At 43.1% G+C, this 20,167-nt stretch overlaps 1 protein-coding gene across 1 annotated transcript in view; it reads right to left on the reverse strand.

The window, feature by feature from the left end:
* Nucleotides 1–435: 435 nt before the first annotated feature.
* Nucleotides 436–20,167, reverse strand: part of LOC127028159 (retinal guanylyl cyclase 2-like) — a 46,101-nt gene continuing 26,369 nt past the window's right edge. The window contains 4 exon segments of the mRNA XM_050913934.1: nt 436–574; nt 14,761–14,846; nt 15,904–15,998; nt 18,662–18,760. Coding sequence (XP_050769891.1) covers nt 436–574; nt 14,761–14,846; nt 15,904–15,998; nt 18,662–18,760 — 419 coding nt within the window.

Raw genomic sequence — 20,167 nt, forward strand, 5'->3', positions numbered from 1 at the left:
CAGCAAAAAATCTATTATTTAATGCACAACAGTTAAACCATTTTAGCACTTGGCATTATTGTTCGAATCCAGGCCCAAGTGCAGCTGGACATGTTTGTGCTGCCATGCAGACCTAGCTAAAATACTCTTTGGGCTCATCCTTGTGACAGTTGCTGATGAAGAGCTGGCACTACCATCACCATCGCCATCACTTTCCTCCCCAATGGACCCCTGCCAAAAACACACACATACAGCCCTGAGCTGGTGCCCAATTTCACAAGAGGTGATGGTCAGGATTCACCTGCCTGCTCAGGTTCACCCTCTGCAAGAGCTAAGAGGCTTCGTCAATTATACTGCTTGTGGGTGGAAGGGAATTAAATGGAGGGTGTGAGCTCCTCTGTTGGGTTGGCTTCAAGGTGTCCGTCCTGATCTTACTAGTTCTTTGCTGTGCTCTTCTCAGATTTCATCCTTTTCAAGACTTATTCCGGCCTCCTTCACGCTCCCCAGCTCTTTAAAGGTTGCTTTTGTCAGTGTCCTCTTTGTGCCCCTCAGGACAGATTTGAGTTTCCTGGTCAGTACATCTGGCCAGTTGTGGCTGTAAAACAGAGAAGAGAGGAGGAGTTAACAACCCTGCTCACTAAGGAATAGCCCTTCGTTTTGCATCATTTTGTGTCAGACAAAGCAGAAACATCAGGCGTTCTCAAAGCCATCAAGAAGCATCAGGCAAGGAGGGATGTTGGCAGAGAACTGCAGGGATGTGGTGGTCCCAGTAGACCATACAACCGCTGGAGCTGTTGCATGGGTTAATGGGATACACAGAGTTTTCATCCAAGGATATCCACTTTACAAATGTAAATTATGTTTACATAAAAACAACCAGAGGGCTTCAGCTGCTCCTGAAAAACATTCCTAACTGTGCATCACAAGCCTCATAAAGCCCCTAGCCGGTAATAAAAGAACTTCCCTGTTAATCAGCTGGGCTTCTCTGGGTTTGAGGTCATTCACTGCCACCAATGAGAAGTCTGAAGGTCCAGCTGCTCTGACAGCCCTGTGATCTCCCCAAGTCCCAGACAGGATGGGCAGAGAACCAGAAAACCCTGACATTCATCTCAGATCCAGGTGTGGTTTTGCTGCCTTAGCCTGGCACTGTTCCTGATAGAATGAGCTCTGCTGAGTACCAGGAGTTAAGAGCTGGGCTAACTGAGAGACTACATCTAGATCCAGGCTAGTAAACTGATGTGATGGAGCTGAAGAGGATCGTTTGTTATGATGCTCCAAGTGTCCATGATGCCCAGGCTCTACTATCTGTCGGTGGGCACAGATTTATTATAACATAATCAGGGTTTCAGAGACAAAACAAATATCAAGGACTTGTAGAAGGCCAGAAGCTGAGTGAATGGCAGGGCATTAGGTAGGTCTCAACTCTGCAGCTGTCCTGTCCTACGTAAAGCATCATATGAAATCAAATTTACTGTGTATAATAGAAGAAAATATAATTCCAGCTGTTGTAAACCGAAAAGAACCAAATACTAACCCATACCAATAACACCATTGTGATTATATAGATATTAAAAAAAAAAGTTGAGAAATTGTTGTGTATATACGCATATATATGGTTTTAAATTGTACACACCATTGTTGTGTACAATGAACAAGCAATTACTTTAGAATAGAAATACATGTAAAACTGACTACATGAAGCAGGGATCCTGTAGCAATAGGACAAGGGGGAATGGTTTTAAACTAAAAGAGAGTAGACTCAGGCTAGATATAAGGAAGAAATTGTTTACGATGAGGGTGGTGAAACACTGGCACAGGTTGCCCAGAGAGGTGGGAGATGCCCCATCCCTGGAAACATTCCAGGTCAGGCTGGACAGGGCTCTGAGCACCCTGATCTAGTGGAAGATGTCCCCCTGCTCATTGCAGGGGGGTTGGACTAGATGACCTTTGAAGGTCCCTTCCAACCCAAACCATTCTGTGATTCTATGATTCTGTAATTCTATGATTCTATCCCAAGAGTGTAAGATATGAGGTCTTGAAAGGAGGGGAACGACTATTATTAGGCCCAAGGTCTATTCACACTAATGACCAATTATTAATATAGAATTGTTAAGCAGCCTAATGAAACTGCCCTTAATGACAGCACAAGATAAGCTGTCTTTAAAGTATCTAGTAGATATCTATAAAGTATATAAATATACTTTAAAGTATATATATCAGACTATGGCAAAGTCAACTAATAGCACTGGCACCAGAACCAGGTATGCAGGGTTGACCACTCTGACACTCTGTACTGTAGCACTACGTATCTAATGCTTTTTTGTTATTATTCAAGGAAATTGTATTTTATTATTTGACCTAAGGTTCTGCGGATGGTGTTTGATGGTCTGGTTACCTGTGCCTGAGGACTGGCTATTAAATCTGGATGCAACAAGACAAGAGCCAGGACCTCCAAACTCAGCACACGTCATGTTCCCTTCACTCTCACACTCAGTGGGAGACCAAGGGCAGCTAAGGACAACCACGGGCAGAAAACAAGAAAGGGATCTAAAGGCAAATTGCTGAATCTTAAGAAATCACCCAAATGTACCAACCCAATGCAATTTAGGATTCAGTGGAGGATCCACCCTGAAAATTCATTCATTGAACTTTATGAGAAAGAGCTGATGCCCTTGTCAAAGACGATCACAAGTGTTTTGCAGCCACTAAAGAAACAAGGGAAAGAAATGCCTTTTTTTTTTTCCTTCTTGTTTTTAAAACTCTTTCTGGTGTTGGACAAACAAGATATGTCTTCCAGTGTGTTGCTGGGAGATGTCCCTGCATACCAAGAGAGAAGAAGTAGCTGATGCAGAGTAGAAGAAAGGGGGAAGAGAAGAAAGATATGATGGGGAAAAAAAATCAATAGAAGTGAGTGTTTGGTTTCTGCAGTTCCGGTTTTAATCTTTGGAGAGATTATGCAGGCAAAATCATCTGAGATTATCCCTGCAGTGGGGCTGAAGGAGTAAGCTGTAATTGTATGGATTTCTGTGTAGGCATGGGTTTCACCTTTGAGGACAGAGAGAATCTTTATCAAAAAACCCTGTCCTGAATGAGCTTTCAGATCTTAACTGCTGGTCAGCCACACCTTGCTAGTCTATGGCTTGGCCAGCAAGATGCAATGATTTGGGTGTTTACTGTATTTCCTGAACAAGAAAGAACCTTGAGGGTTCTCCTGTCAGAAAGCTGAGTTCATGGGATGAGAGGTCAGAATAGAGGGAGAGGCAAAGTCTTGAAGAAAAAAAAAAAAAGGAGAGAAAATAACTTAAAAAATGCGCCTCAGTACTTTTAGGTGATCCCAGACTAGTCCTTTGTCCATGCAGGACACACTACCTGTATGCTTATATATCTAAAGGTCAGCAAAGAGCGATATAGGTGACACTAAGATCTACACACCATGGATCCCTCCATAAATACAGCAGCTACCAATCACATTGAGGTGAAATCTCACCCTCTTGAACTCCATAATGAAATCTGACTGACTTGCATGGGCTCTAAGTCTCATCTCTAAAGTGAGATCAATCTAGGGATCACAGGGAGTCATTGACCTCTCTGTGGGACAGTTCTCTGCTGGGCCTTGAAGGAAAGAGAGAAATCCCTTTCTCCATAGCAGAAGCACTGTAAGATGCTAGGGGTGGGATTCAGCTGCCTGAGGATACTGTCTAGCAGTATTTGAGATGCCATGGTTTATCCTAATTGGTCTTCAGCTGCTGTTTCATCTGCCAGCCTTGCACAAGTGTCCCGTAACCATGGTGCCCCGGGCTGAATCCCACTTGCACGGGTGGGTTGGTAGGTCCATGTTAAGATCTCATATCCTATTGCAGGAGAAAGTAGAAGGATCACTAGTGGTATAGCCAAGAGGTTTATCTCCAGGTAACTGGAGGTGCACTTTGGTGTTCCTCATGCTTTGTTGCACATTTTTATCAAGACCTGGCCAGAACCATCACTTGTCTTCAAAAACAGGTGTCCACCAAGGAAAACAGAGTCCACAGTCACTCTTTCAAGGTTAAAGGATTCGCTTTCTGAGAATGAGGAGCAGAGTTTTGGCCTTCCATTGGACTCCAGGCCAGATGAATCCTCCAGAAGTACTGAGATGGGGATCCCTATCTTATCGCAGCAAGGACCCTGTGACACTGTTAAGAGTTTACAGTCCCAGACTAATGGGACTGTAAACTGGGTGAATGGACTATAGATCACTACATCTGAGATCCTTGTAGAGCGTCCCTTTATTGCTATCAAGGAAAAACAAGCTTATTGATGGCATGATCCCTTTTGTCATAAATGTCTAAGATAGATTAGCTGGAAACATCACTAAACCACCAAGCAGGCATGTGGGAATAAGCGGCTGTTGAGGACATAATTGCCTCCATTGAAAGCTTCATGCACACAAGAAGGATTGAACTAGGACTGTTGAAAAGCTCCAGCTATAAACGCCTTATTGATTTTTCTGTTATTTCTCATGAATTGAGCCAAGTGGGCTAATGAGGACCTTCTGTTCTCTATAATGTACTGCTAATCAGCCTTGCTTCAGTGCAGAAGTCTATGTCTGTGGGTGATATATGTCCTAAATGTTTTTGTATCAGTATACGTGCAGGTTTTGTCAAGCAGGGCTAACCCAAGTGAGAGATCCTCTTTGTCTCTGGTCTTGGAGGAGTAGCTTGTGCTCATAGGTGTAGATCAGCAGGGCGGTCTTCTGTGCCTTGGAGCTTATATTTAGCAGCGAGTGTTCACGTATGGTAGTGCTTATGCAGGTCTCCGCACACTGTGTCCCATATTTAAATCTTTTTTTTAAATGAAGAATTTCTGCCCAGCTCCTAGAATAGGGAGAGTCTCAGACAAAAATTTAAAAATCTCTTAAGGGAGATAAAACAGCCTAGTAACACCCCCTGAATCTTTAAAAGCTGTGGCTGGGAAAGAGGAACACAGCCAGAAGTTCTCTACTGGGTTTTATGCTCGTGAGAAAATTGGATGGAGCTTTAGTCTTTCGAGTAATCTATCAGCTTGATATGGTGTATCTTAGGGGTTTGTAACCAGCCTTTACCTAGGCACTGTGGGCTTTCATCCACCTCCGCCTTTTTCTAAGAAAGTGAAAACTAAGTAAAAGTTAGTTCAGAGGCACTGAGCAGAAGCATTATTGCTGCTTTCAGAGATATTATTAAAAAAACCAACCATACAGCATTTGCACGGGACATCAGAACCTCTATGTGCATGTGTGCATGTGCACGCTTATACGCCAGCCTTGCTCTGGTAGCACCTATTTGATCAGGCACCTCGGGTCATGCTGTTATACCCCATGTAACTTCTGAATTCCAACCAAATCATCCTAAATCCACATTTATTTCTCGTACCAGTAGGTACCACAGTGATGAATAACAGAGCTGCATCCTGTTTCATGTCATGAGATATGGAATTACACTAGGCAGGAGAATACATTACAGGAAAGCAACAATAGGCAATTTGAATTCTTCCAGGCTTGAACTCCAGCTTTATCTCTGTGTTTACCATGGACTGGGCTCTTCCTGGCACAGTGCACATCGACATCCAGTGGATCGATAATACACTGCAGGTAAACACAGTACTTCTGTATGTCTTTCAGGAATGAATGTGATAATAGGTCATAAATTTGCTAGGAAAGGCTACTACTATCTTTAGACAGCTTTGCTGCTGTTCCGAGCACCTTTTGAATGAGACACTTTAAAAGAATAATACATATTCTTGGGGGGGGGGCAGAAAAAAGGCATGGCACTAAAACCAGCGAAGTGCAGACAAATAACACATAAGCAGACACTAAATAGCAGAGCTACGTTGGGACTGTCCTACAGCTACTACCTCAGATCTAGGCCCTTTTGCCAAGGAGTTTTTCAGCTTTCCTCCTTTTGAACTCTGCAATTTCTTCTGAGGGTAACCCATGAGCTCTACACCTGCAGTGAACATGTAGGCCATTAGAGAAGGAACCAGTTCAATTTCATCTGCAATAAAGAACAGACCGTAACGGAGACCGAGTGAAAGGCAAGTGTCTTCTGGTGCGAAAAAGGAAAACAAATATTGGGCCTCGTTCCAATTTTATTTATTCCCCTCTTGTATCACTTCAGCTTGACTTATTGCAAAGAGTGAGGTTAGCTAATTTAATTTTAAGTGTCCCGAAGTTAAGTGGCTGCTCTGAGACAGGCATCTTTTGTAATCTGTATAGCCAGGCATATCCAGAGGGCTCTTGGCACATCTTAGACACTTCTCCCAGGATGAGAGGAATGACTTTGTTGATTGAGGAGCACAAACTGTATATCTATCAATCATGGCTGTATCCAGAATCTATTAGACAAGATGAATCCTGGGAGAATGATTCCATTATTCCTCTGATCCTCCCCCTCATTCATCAAAGGGAAGAGCAGAACAAAACTGCTGTGAAGATCTTGTCTTCAGTTAGTCCAGCTCCTGCCTCAGTGCCTTTTGGTCTTGCAGGGGTGTTGCTTTCAGAAACTCTCAGCTGTCAAAGCTATGGGCACATTTCCAAATGGAAATCCTATTTAACTGTCCCTAGAGACAGCCAGTTTTCCCTGAAAGCTTAGCACAAATTTAACAGCCCTTCCCGAGGGAGATCGGAGTCAAGTTTCAGCTCTTTTGCCAATTCTGTCCTACAAATGGAAACATCTAACCAAGCTGTCCTTCCGTGCCTTACCTAAATCCTCAGCTCTGGGAGCATCTTTCCTTTTTATAGAAACATTGATCCCTGTTTATAAACCCCCCCATGACTGCTGGACCCTTTAGGGCTGGGTCCCAAGGACAGGGAAGCCAGGAGGATCTAATCCTGATGAGCTGAATGAGGAATGGCTTCTTCTAGGAATCTACAACTCAGGTGGGATTCATCTCCCTGAAATTTAGCTACCTATCTGCAACAGAGATGTCTCCATCTGAGCCAAATATCTTGGGCCCTCTTCTGAGCTAGTGGAGGGAAGCAGGCACTGCTGGACCACCGTGGGGGTTTATCCCAAAGTCGATGCCCTCTCTGGGGCAGAAGAGCTGCACCTAGAAGTGCCTGTTTCTCTGCATTGACTCTAAAAGATGTGTAAGATGACCAGCTCAGATGGAGGTGTCTACGCTAGAGGTAAATAACTTTTAATAAGATTAAATCCTACCAGTTGGAGTGGGAAGAGGAATACTTTGTCTCCAGCCCCTTTATGCAAGCAGTAGCAAGATTCAGCCACACATGGTTAAGCGTGAGGACCTTGTTCTTTGAGTCCACCCAGCAGGACTTCATCCACAGGGGAGTGGAGGAGGTTGCTGCCTGTTTCCGCACAATAGTGCAGCAGGTTGTGACCCACAGAAGGTGAAGACCTGACCACGGTATTTGGGGATCAAGCACAGTATCAGATTGCCTGAGCTCCACCTCCAAACACCGCTCACACAAGTGTCAGGTAACCATTTGATAATGACTTGACCTTCGTCCACAGCACAATAACACAAACGAAGATCCGGTGCAAACAGCACTGACACACGTCCTGAACTCACTAATGTCTGAGCAACTGGAAAGGGCTGATTCTGCACCCTCCATCCCAACCTCTCGCAAAACCCCTCTGTCTGAAGTCAACTGTTATTTTTCCAAGGTCCTCTCTTCCCACCACCTTGTTTCCAAAGCCAGCAGGAGAAAACCTGTGAAGTCGTGCACCCCAGCTCCCTGGACAGTTAAGGAATTTGCCTTCTCTTTTCTGAATATGGTGTGTTACAATGCTTTTTTCTGAGCATTGAAAACACAAGCCCCTGGCTTGAACCTTAGGCAGCCAGCAAAACTTCTAGTTCCCAGTTACAGGGGGAAAGGCTCGGACTGGTAGACAGAGCGTCTTTATGACTTGGCCACTCTGTACCCTTTGGTGAGAACAACTGCAACTCAAATTGCCTTGAGACCTGGGTCATACGGATGCAGATATAGTCTTCTCTGCCCTCCTTTCTCTTTCTTTTATCCCTGCTTCGCATAAACCCGTATGCTGGAGCAATGCGTATTCTATTGCAAGGCACAGGTATCCTGGGCAGCCCATTACATCTCAGCTCTGTGGTTCTGCTCCAGCCAGCCCTGGAGCCCTTCCATTGACTGCTTCCCACACACCTTTGTCTTTAAACCAGTCAGGATTGTCTCTGGGGTTACTTGTTTCTGAGGTGGTTTATTTTATTTTAACCCATGTTTCATCGTACTCCAGTTTTTCTTACTTGAAATGGCTGGTAGCTTTGTAGAAGCAGTTGGCTGGGGAGCAGAGGAGGCTAAAAGCAGCTCTGAGATGGTTTCTCCTCGATACTCTTCCCTCTTGTCCCTCAGCACAATGTAATGAGAAAGCCTGTTTAGATGGCACGAGGGAGAGCAGTGTAGCCTGATTGGAGAGAGATCTCACTCGGCCAGCCCACGCAGCGGGTGCAACACCATAAAAATGTTCCTAGACTCAAGCTGGCTCCTGTTCAGACAGCTCTGATCACTCGTCACTGGGCTTCCCTCTGCTTCTCTTTTCAAGCGAAGTGTAGGCAGATCCAGGGACAAAAACACCCTCAAATGAACTCCTGCAGCCAGGACCTAGTCTAGAAAGCCTCTCCTGCTGTCGAGGTGCTGATTGCTGCGCTGTCTGTCCCTCTGCAAAAACATCCTTCAAAAGGACCTTCACCTCCCACTTCACCTCCCAGCCTGTCCGGGTGAGACAGGAGAAGCTATTGGGCACATCCAGGCACATCTGGGCACACCTTAGCCATGCCTGAGGCCATACCTGCAAGCCAGAATGCGATCCACAAAACCAGCCAGGTCCTGAGCACAGTTTCGGAACTACCTTTCCCTAAATCCGCAGAAATATCTGTGCGAGAAAGGGTAATGCGTTGAATCACATCTTCCAGCCAAACTGTGCTACTACCTGACTTTGCTTTCTTTCTGAACATTGCATTTAGGGTTTCTTGCTATCAGGAGTAATTCTCTAATCTAATATTCCAGCCAATTCTCCCAGAAACCTCAGCTTGTTCAGAAAGAGCTTGTTTAAATATATCAGCTGGAGCAACCACATTCCAAGTCAGCCAGCCTTGTTCAAAGGGAGATGAGTCACTGGCTTTCATTCCCTTTCTCCCTTCAATCAGATTTCAGAGAAAAATTCTTCTTTCTCACCTGCATTACGCCATAGCCATGACTAGAATATTTCTTTTTCTTTATTTTGCTGTTGTGCTAGGGCTTCAGAAATAATTTGAAAAGAAAGCATTGATTGTGAAGAAAAAAGCATCTGTCCTGCCACTGGGTGATCAAGCCTATGAGCCAGAGGATGCTTTGATTTCCCCAAATAACTCTTGTTATATGTTATATAAAGTTTATTTAGGAAATGTTGTGATGCTGTTGTATAACTCCAGCTATGTAAGGACAGCAAAAGTTTTTCACTGCTGCTTGCTTCACAAGCTCTTTTATTTCTGATTTAAAAGTGCATTGGGTGAAAAACTTCAAACAGGAGCCTGAATGGAAATCCTTTCACTTATCCTCCCAGAGAGACACATCAGCAGCAACAGCAACACTAGAGACTCTCTACTGATCATCTCCCATCCTGCCAGGGTGCCTCAACATCATAGACAAAGCAGTGAGAGCTTTGTATTGGGTAGAAGAAGAAGCCATGTTGTCCTAATGGGTGTCTTTTTCCTGCCTGATAAGACATTTCTCATCTGGTGTGGGGAGATATAGATTCTTCGAGCATCCTTTACCGCTTCTCACCCATTTCATCTTCAAACAAGGGTCTCAGTGCTTTCTCCAGGGTTGATCCTCATGTATGTGAGGATGGGAGAGCCCAAAAACTTTCTCCTATCCCTGGCTGCATCTTCAGTTTTTAGCGATTTCCCACATCAGCTTGTACTTATCGTTGTGGATGGTGGTGGGCTAGATGATCTATCGGCCCTTCTGGACTTAAGACCTACTGCATGATTTCATACAAGAGAAGGGATCTGGGTTCAATGATAAAAATCCAAAACTCTCATATGTGCTTTACCTGGGTGCTGGGTTCATGGTTAAAAACCCTTGAGAGGACCCACGATCTGTATCTTTCTTCACTGAATTGTATTCTTTTTTTTTTTTTTTTCCCTCCAATGAACTTTCCATAGCTAATTTAAAATAGTGTTGGAAAGAGAAAGTTTCTAGACAGAACTACCTCCTGGGATAGAGGGCTCCTGCTGCTTGAAAGCACTGTATTCAGTACTAGAGCAAAGGATTTCTGAAACAGGATGGTAAAAGTTTGAAAGTCAGAAGACCAAGTATGTTACGCATCTCCTTGGAACTGCAAATGAACATGATCCTGGCTCTTGGGTTTTTTTGTCTGAATTTCATCAGCTATTGAATTTTTCCTACTGCTAGATATTTTTTCAGTGTTTTGCCAAATGCATCTGTGATTTAGTCCAGGTCAGGCCTGTATCTGCTAGATTTGTATAACCTCATATCTTTTCTGCTGTTTTGGACAAGAGGAGCGCTCCACCAGTGCTGACAAGGTGCTGCCTGTCCCAGAGCATCGCAGGATGCCAACTTCCAATATCGCACATTTATAAACTAGCAACTTTGTGCTTTTTCCATGGCTGCTCTTCGGCCCCAAAACTAGTCTTCTGATGTACCCTCAAAGAAACCTCACAGCCTTCCTTTAAACCTCTCTGACTGTGAAATCTCAAAAAAATATCTATCCTACAGGTAGGCTGCTGCTCGACTGCTCAGCATGCTTGGTTTTGCTATCTCATCATTTTGTTACACCTTCTGTATGTCCACCCCTATCTGCTATTATTTCCTGTGGCAGTATCGGGCTTTTGTGGAAAGCTTTTTTCTTTGCCTTCTGTGGCTATTGCACAATGGAGCCCCAACCCGCAAGATCCTGAGATGCAGCAATACAAATCCTAACAGGCTGCAAGGAAGAAGGAGAAATAATATTCATCACAAGGCAAAGATCTGCCAGGGGAGGTGTGGAAATTTGCCTTGGAGCAAGGAGAGGACTAAGGAACCTCTTGAACTGCTTGCCCTGTTCTATGTGATACAAAGTCAACCTAAAGCTCGCATGTAAAGCTGGTAAAACTGAGATCTGACCAGACCCAGAAAGAAGGAGGTTATCCTTCAAAAAGGAAAATTCTCCTGGGCAGGAGCCAGCACTGCAATCTGGACATTAAACTTGCACTTTCCCTGTGTCCTGGGACTACTACTGAACCTCCACCCTATCCCATAAAAAGAACACGTGGAAGGGTTTCCTGCTTGATTTCCAGTAAGCGTTTTACTTCTGAAAACAGATACACAGACCCTGAGCAGCTTCACATAAGGTTAATTTTAAGAATAGCCTTTTAGTTAATTCGATTTTATGCATGATTGGAAGAAAGTAGGGGTGGTAAGAAGCATAGTAGGTCTTTTAATTGAACTACCTTTCTTCTTAATTAAAATGCTTTGTATCCTGTGTGAGCCATGTCACCCACAGCATCCTGGGTTTTAAGAATAAAGTACATTTATCTGAACATCCTTACACAACTGTAAATGTATGAAAGCCTAGTGCAGACAATGGAAATCAATGAGAATCTTCCAACTAATGCCTCCAATAAGTCTGTAATTGGGATTAAACAGAGAGGTTGATGCATATCAATTAAATTCAAATTATGTAGGTGCAACAATTGTTCCTTTGTTAGTCATTTGGTGGTGGCTTGAGATTTATTACTAGACAATCAATCAGATGTGTTCTTTCAGTAATTTCAGCAATACCAGAAGGGCTTGTTACCATAGTATTTTACTGGACCATTAGTATTAACTCAATCACATAATTAAATGTTCTTCCATATTTTTAAGTTTGCTGAAGTTTGGTTTCTAACCTGCATAAAAACTCACCTTTGTAAGGTCAAGGACTGTTCTCCATGTCTAGGGTGCCAAGACTACTGCAAGCACAGTAGGATAATGAAGCTTGATTTGTCCCTAGACATCTATGAACAGCTCTATGAGCTACTTGATCATAGATCTGCTCATGACTACCTACCAGAGCTGGAAAATTGCCTTCACATGTCAAGAAATCCTCCTGTCAAGGACTGTGCTTACAGCTTTGATTAGCTGATGGGTTTTACGTCATGGGAAATAATAGGAAGTTAGCACTTCTTTTTTTTTATGTTATCATCTGCTGTCTTTTCCACAAACCACTGCAGTGAGTACCTGAAATTCTCCATATCTCAAAGGCTACGACTTGTCATAGCAGTAAGAAACATGGAAGCTGAAGCTTACTTCATTGAAGCAAATCCCCTTTTCTTGTTTAATACTTAATGAGTGTGATTCCCTGTGGTGATCTAAGTCAAGAGCTCAAACAGCAAGCCAAACCATGGACTGGAAGTCTCCAGCACACTTCTCAGAGGAGGTTGCTACCTTTGGTGAGCCACGAGGAATTAAGCGATGAAGAAGGTATGGAATGAAGTGATGAAGAATGTAAGGAATGAAGTGATGAGGAATGTGTCCCTTGCTCTTATGAACAGGAGGAGAAAATCTGCTGCTGCCCACTGATCTCACCAGATATGAGGGACTGGGTTGTGCAAGACCTCAGGGAAAGGGAATAGACGATGATTTGCTTCAGGACAGAGTGAAAAGATGAGTAGAAGAGGACTTTGTCCAGCACCTCCTTCCTCAGCACAAAAGCCTACAGATAAGGAAATTCCTGCAGAAGTGTATCAGGCCGTGTCTTCAAACCACCATATTGGCCAACATATAGACATAACAGAGAAACAATTTTCAGCCTCTCATAAAGTGGCATAAAATTGAACTATCAAGATAAGGCTGGAAAAATAGGACCCCATGTCTGACACCTCTCTGATAATAGCACAGCCTGTGCACGAGGCAGTTCTCCAAATACTTGCTTTGCTTGAACATCCAGTTACTTCTTTCTGCCATTTGACTTCTACAGGGTATAGCTTTCATTTTGACCCTTCACTAGGACAGATTCAGTTTCATATAATTTTGCTTTTCCCTCTGATTACTTTCACATTCATTCAACTGCTGTATGACGATCTATGGGGACAGAAGAACTGCAAAAGAACAGTGAAGATCATGGCCTCGGGGCAAGAGCAGAAGATCACCTCCCTCTCTGCAGTGCTACTGGTGGATTCTTCTGAGGTTACACAAGGATGCTCAAGATCCCCTGATCCTAGGTACGTGGGAAAATTTTTTACCTCCTCTTATTGTCCTCCTGGACCTGATGTACTTTCTGTCATGTACAATCCATGTTTAGAAACAGCTCGGGCCTGCATAAGTCTGACTTTGGCACACATAACCAGAGGACAGGCTCTTTGAGGATTATGGAAAGAACCTCAACAGTCAACAGAGGCCTAACACATGACTTTTAGATGGTAAAACCAGGGTGAGAAGAACCTGCTCTCAAGGTAAAAGTCTTGCTGCTTCTTTGGTTGCATGGTAAGCCAATGCACCTTGCTAATCTGGCAAAGCTCCTCCAAGTTTCATATTTCCCATGAATAATGCATCACTGGTATCAACACACATTACTCAATAGCTCATTTTCATCAAGTATTAACAATAAAATGCCTCCAAGCCTAAGAAATCTTGTGTCTCAAAATTATCTTCCAGTAACCTTCTGTCTTCCACCCTGATTGACACCTAAATAACTTAAAAGTTATGGCCCAAAATACTGTTAATTCCATGCTACACCAAGAAAGCTCTGGGAGGGCTCTGAGCACATGGACTGCCCTGTATGCAACTGCCCAAGTAGTTAACCATTATCTGCAAAGGGAGGTAAAAGCCATCTTCATTTTACTAAGAGGAAATGAGGCAAAACTTAGAACAAGATTGCTCAGGGGAAGTCAGAGTCAAAATAAAACCAGACTTTCTTTGCTGTCAGACATCGATCTCTGAGCTAGTCACTGTAGGACCTCTTTACAGTCAACAAAACAGGCATCTTGAAAGTGCGATTCATCTTCTAATACAGACGTCCAAGCAGGCCAGTCGAATCAGACCCCTGAGCATGTATTTCTCTTTGTTGACTATAAAGGCAGTCAAGGTTGACTAGCTTTAATGTGGGTGACTACACTGTTCTTGTCAAACAAATCCCACTCCTGGTTTTTATGTCCTGACCACAACAACCTTTCCAGGCATACAGCGTGTGATAGCCAAACAGGGAGTACTCCGTTTGCAAAGTCAGGCGTTGCAAAGCTACAAAGTGGCTTAATGAATTTCAAGTGCTCAATCTATGCTCACCGCCACTTGTATGGAGGCAACACCCTTAAGTTTTTAATTACATAACGGTGCCATATTTTTACAACACAAAGTCTCTTTATTGTTCTGTTAAAATGAACAGTGCTACAGGGAAGAAACATGTTTATATGGCGAATGAGGCTGGTGTTTTCTGCAGCAGTTTGATGGAAGGAGAGAAAAATCTGAGTGTCACCCATACACTGATGACACCAGAGTTATGAAAGTGTCTCTACCTGTGTGTCTCCCATACACACCCAGAGTAGGAAGGAGACTCAGGAAGGAAATCCCTGGTGCTCCATCTCCAGGGGACTATGGGGGGTGGAAGCAGCAAGTTTCCATGCCACTTCTTGGGAACTGTGATTAAAGAGAGGAGTTGAAGAAACCGCATCACTTCTGAGTCCCAGTACTATGCCTGAAAATGTAAGTAAGTCACCTAAGGAAAATGATGTAGACTTTGCCAACAGATACGATGGAAAGACAGCTATTCAGCCTGTGAACTCCAACCAGGACCTTTTAATGAATGTATTGAACAGTGATGAAGTCACACTTACCCTGGCTTTATTTCAGGAGGTTTAGGTAAGGGCTTCAGAAAGCCTTTTTTCCCAACTAGCCAATATGTGTCTTCTACTCCTTTACCCTAAAATAGAAACAAAAATCCAGATAAAGAGCAGCTTTCTGACCACCTGCTGCTCAATATGTAACTTCCTCACTGGGTTTCTGAGGGCTTCATATATATCCAGAGACAAAGCATGGCTAGAAATCTTGGGCTCCCCTTCACAACAGTTCAGGGAAGATTTGAATTTCACCATCCTAAAAGAAGAGGCCTTGTTCAAACTGTGATCTACAAATGACCCTCATTGATCTGGGTCATTGAAACTACACAGCTTAACAGAAATGAGAAACTACAGGATCTCTAATCATCTTCTGTGGCAGCATTAACATCATTAACTGAGAGATTTTACAACTGTTGCTGGGCTGAGTATCAGAATAATAATTTCCTCTCCCACCACTGATGATTTAGCTTTCAGGGTGCAACGCCCCTGATGAAATATAGGCATCTATATCACAGTCAATCACCCTTGACTGGAGAAGTGGAGGAAAACAGACACTTCTAGGGCGACATTCATCTTCGCATAAACTGGACACTGAAAGTAAGTCAGGTTAATAATTTCCTAAAGTGCCAATTTATCTTTACTATCTATGTAAAGGTTTCTTTCCATTGGCTAGACCTGGAATAACTACCTCATACCTCCACTTGCAGACATTTGAACTTGGGTGAGATGATTCCACTTTTTATGAAAGATTGTTGAGGGACCTGGGGCTGTATTCAGACATCGTACTGTAGGTGTTTAAGGTAAGCAAAGCTCCTACTTCTGTCTATGGACTATGTAAGGGGAGAAGTGATGTTTTGAATTATTTAGTGTTGTCTTGTTTGGACACTGTGAAAAGCAGCAGCCTCTGTCAAGGGTGGACTAAATAGACTCCTAAATAAATAGATCCAGCACATACAGCTGATGGCTCGATCCCATGGTCCTTCAAGATTTACCTCATGTACTGAAACAACTGATGGGGACAATTTGGGAAGGATCTAGCAGAAGAGTGGTGGATGAAGGCCAAGCAAGAGCTTAATATGAAAATTCCTTAAGCAGGAAAATTCCCCTGTGAAGCATTTCACACAGCCCTGGCCTTCTTACCTTCAGTTCTGTTTTTCCCCTAGGTACGATTTCATAGCCTTCATTTAGACTCCGAAGCGTATCCACTGTACTTTGGCTGACATGAATTCTGTAAGCTGGGAACGGAAAGCAAAACAGCTGGATCACTATACTGCACACATGCTGCGAATTCCCCGCTGCTTCATACTGGCAAGGAAAAATGCTCCAAAGCATGCAGGCATGGAGCTGGTGTAACTGTGTGGTGCTCCTCTACGCAGAGTTTGATGCTGATGGATGGATCCTTCCAGGTAGGGCTGTAACAAGCACAGGGTGAGAGAAGATCTACACTGGGGACTTCCTGGAGAAGGATACCAAACATGCAAAGTGTAGAAGTCCAGCTTGTAATAAAGATGGTAAGTGGTTTTTCAGCAACATTGTCAGCTGGAATCAAAAATGCCATTTTTATCTATTGCCACAGCGTAACTAGGGAGCAATAAAGAAAAGAAAAATAACAAACTGTCCTGCTCCAGACACCCAACATCATTTGAAAGTTGGGATGAAGAGCAGAGAATGGAATTTGCAAGGGGGCATAATGAAAATGTGTCTGTGTATCTAGAACCCTCTGGGTTATTCAGTAATGGATTCCATCCAGAGCTGCCATTAACAGTGTATGAACAAAAAGGGCAAAGGTGGACATCGGTCTCTTCTCCCAGCTAACTAGTAATAGGACAAGAGGAAATGGCCTCAAGTTGTGCCAGGGGAGGTTTAGATTGGATATTAGGAAAAATTTCTTCGTGAAAGTGTTGTCAAGCATTGGAACAGGCTGCCCAGGGAAGGAGTTGAGTCACCATCCCTGGAGGTATTGAAAAGATGTGTAAATGTGACATTTAGGGACATGGTTTAGTGGTGGACTTACCAGAGCTAGGTTAACGGTTGGACTCAATGATCTTAAAGGTCTTTTCCAACCTAAATGATTCTATGATTCTATCTTTATTAAACTCCCATCCCCCCCAGTTTGTTTTACAGCCATTGCTGGAACTCACTGAGATGTGTTGTTCTGCTGGTGTGAATAAGCCAGGGAATGTTTCTAGAACATTTGCCCCTAAAATAGTTTTCTTTGTTGTTGTTTTTGTTGAGCTTTTATTTCGAATGTGTCAATCACATCCCCTTTCCCCTTGAAGGATGGAGGATGAACCAATTAAATTTTTTTTGCAGAATAATCAGAAAGAAGAACATCAGTTCAAATATGCAGAGGAAGACCACACAGCTTTGAGCTACATTTCCTGAGACACTAACCTACAATCCTCCTATTGCTGTGTATCTATATAAATTTCCATTAATGTATAATGATGCTCTTGTATCTGCAGTGCTCCTGCTGTCTCCAGTCTCAGTGGAACTTTGCACTTCCAAGGGTCTAAACCTTGAGATTCTTCAAATATCTGTCTTGCCATTAGAAATCTGCTATCAAAGTATTTCCTCCTTTCCACTGCTTTCCAAATGCAATGCATGCCTCTTAAAATAAGCCAGCCATAATCACAAGAAAGGCAATTTTCCTTAATTAACGATTAGCCTAATTGTTAGTCTTAATTAGTCTAATCAAAGTCACTGGAGCTAGAAATGTGAGGATTGTATGAAAGAGTGAAAAAGTTCCAATGTGGCATGTATACTGCACCATATTTCTAGCCTGGCAAGTCCTCAATACTTTAATATTAAATACCACAGACTTCTTGTAGTAGCTTGCAAACTAGCCATAATAGCTAATATCTTAGACCTGTTGAAAATATCAAAAGGGAGATCAGAAATCAAGGATTAAAATGTATGAGACGTTGCCTTTGGAAACCAGCTTGTACTGAGCCTGAACGTCAAAAGCAAATTCAAAACACATCCAGGGCTCTGACACTGCTGTCCCTAGCTATTCACTGTGTCATCCACAGTTCAACCACTATGGTTTGCATGTCCATGCCTTAGCCAAGGACAGCAACAAGCAGCAGATCTGTGTACACGTATGACTGAAAAGCACGTAAATATTTCTTCTCCACCAGCTCTTTTCACATGTCTAGAATTCTCCAGCCATGGGACAACAAGAACCAGTTGAGAGATGGTACCATCTTATCTGCTGCAGCTATTGGCTCTGTGTATATAGACTGTGCTTTTATAACTGGAAGCCTCAGAAAAACAAAGGCAAGGCCTTGAGGGAAAAATATAATGAACACCAACCCGTCAAGAAGGACATCAAGAAAACCTGAAGAGGAAGGGAGGCTTAAGGATTTTGTTAGGATCTGCCAACACTTGTTCGTGGAGTTGTTATTGCTGATAAACGAAGCCATCACAAATGATGCCCTTCATGTTGAAGGACATCATTGCATGTGGTCTGCTTTTATCTGTCTCCAGCATGATGGAAGCAGTGCCCACATGTGCTTCGACCCTTGCCTTGTATGGGCCATGAAAGGTAAGTGCATTATTTTACTGTGCAAGAACAGCTCTGAATTAAGGGTTCTCAGCACTGACTGAAAGCAAGATCCAACCCCTACGGGAGAAATCTAGGGCAAGATTCATGTTGATTTTGGTTGATGGGATCCAAATCAGAGGACCATAGCTGGAAGGCACAGTCTTAAAGGCTGACCTACAATGGCAAAGCTCATGCCCTCCCCTTTAGGCTGCTTTGAATTTTGTTGTTTGTCTTGCCCCTTTCTTCAGAGCTGATTCAGTTGCAATGCTTATGACTAAAGATGCGCATTTCTTCATCTCTCTTGAGAAGTTTATTCAACCACCCACCCCAGGGACTGTCCCAAATACTCACGCAGGCCCGTAGACTCCATTCGTGACGCCGTATTCACCGTGTCTCCGAAGAGGCAGTACCGTGGCATGGTAAGCCCCACCACGCCTGCCACGCAAGGCCCTGAAAGACACGTCATCTCTGTAACCCAGATGGTACTGCACAAATCAAGGGGCTCACCGACAAACAAATCTCATCGTCTCCTCTGATATTCAAAAACCATTTGGATATACAGGAGAAGGTTTTTTAAAGATCTCATTGGCCTTGGTGCTTGCTACAAGCGATCAAAAATTAAGCATTGCTCTGGATTGCACATTGGTGTTTTATGCCTGAGAAAGGTCTTGTGTGGTAGGACCTCAGTTCACCATCATCTGGGAGAAATTTGTTCAGAGTTCATGGAAGCTCAAGGACTATCACAATTTCATTTTAAAAAGACCTCCTTTTCCATCTGAGAAAACTAAAGTTCAGATCCTGTGACATGCCCTGTGTCCCAGTGAAACAGGATTGAAAATCTGCCTTGGCAGTCCAGAGATGCTGGCAGCACGCTGGACCACCCTGTGTCCCCTCCTTGGAAAGGAAGACATCATTAGCTCGCCTGTCTAGCCAAAAACTGTTTATTTTTCCTCTCTCTCATTCTGTAGACGAGATCCACTCCCTTCCAAAGTAGCTCCCAAAGAACCGGAGCCAAGTTCTCAGGGAGAGGTATGTGTGCAGGATTCACACAAACATGCGCACACGGAGATAAAAAGTGTGACAGCCAAACAGCACAGACAATTGTCATCTGGGGCGCTTGGCTTAGCTAGTGTTTGGACTGTGCTCTGAAGGATGAGATGCTAAATTTCATCACCCACAATTTCAAATATCAGGCTTGCAAAATAAATGCAAAAAAAAAAAAAGGGGGGGGGGAAAAAGAGAATGCTCTCAGCAATGTACGGAGGTATGAGGCTTCCTGCAAAGAAAAGACAAGCCTCTCTGTATTTTCCATTGGATGCATTTATGTCATATGTATTTTCAGGGTCTGCCTGCATTTTCGATTTCATGATCCTTCCGGGTTAAGATTTAGCACAACTGACATCTAGGAAATATTTTCCCATGCAAGGTTACAAGAGATGTGAATGTAGTACATCATCAACAGTATCTGAAATGATGCTGTAGAGAAGGTTTTTCATAATGTAAAAAGTTGTAGCTTAAAATGTTTTTAAAATAATAATAATTATTATTATTAATAATAATAATTGTAGCCTAATTTAGAAGTGATCAGTTACTTGTTTTAGGACAATGTAATTTTACTGTGATTTTAGCCTTCTTAGTCACAAAAACTGATTCTTCACATGGTTTCCAGATACATCTTAAGGACAATGAAACTCCATAGCTGAAAGCTACAGGGAACTTCACAAGAACTCCTCTTGCTGTGACCTCTGAAAAGTTGTTGCTGCAGAGTCAAAGTAGCAGGATTTTAATATAATTTATAGAGGATGCAAACTGAGAGGTAAGACAGATTTTAACTCCTGCCTGATGAAGCATCGCTTG

This window comes from Gymnogyps californianus, chromosome 1 (genome assembly GCF_018139145.2).
Source record: "Gymnogyps californianus isolate 813 chromosome 1, ASM1813914v2, whole genome shotgun sequence".
Classification (NCBI taxonomy): Eukaryota; Metazoa; Chordata; class Aves; order Accipitriformes; family Cathartidae; genus Gymnogyps; species Gymnogyps californianus.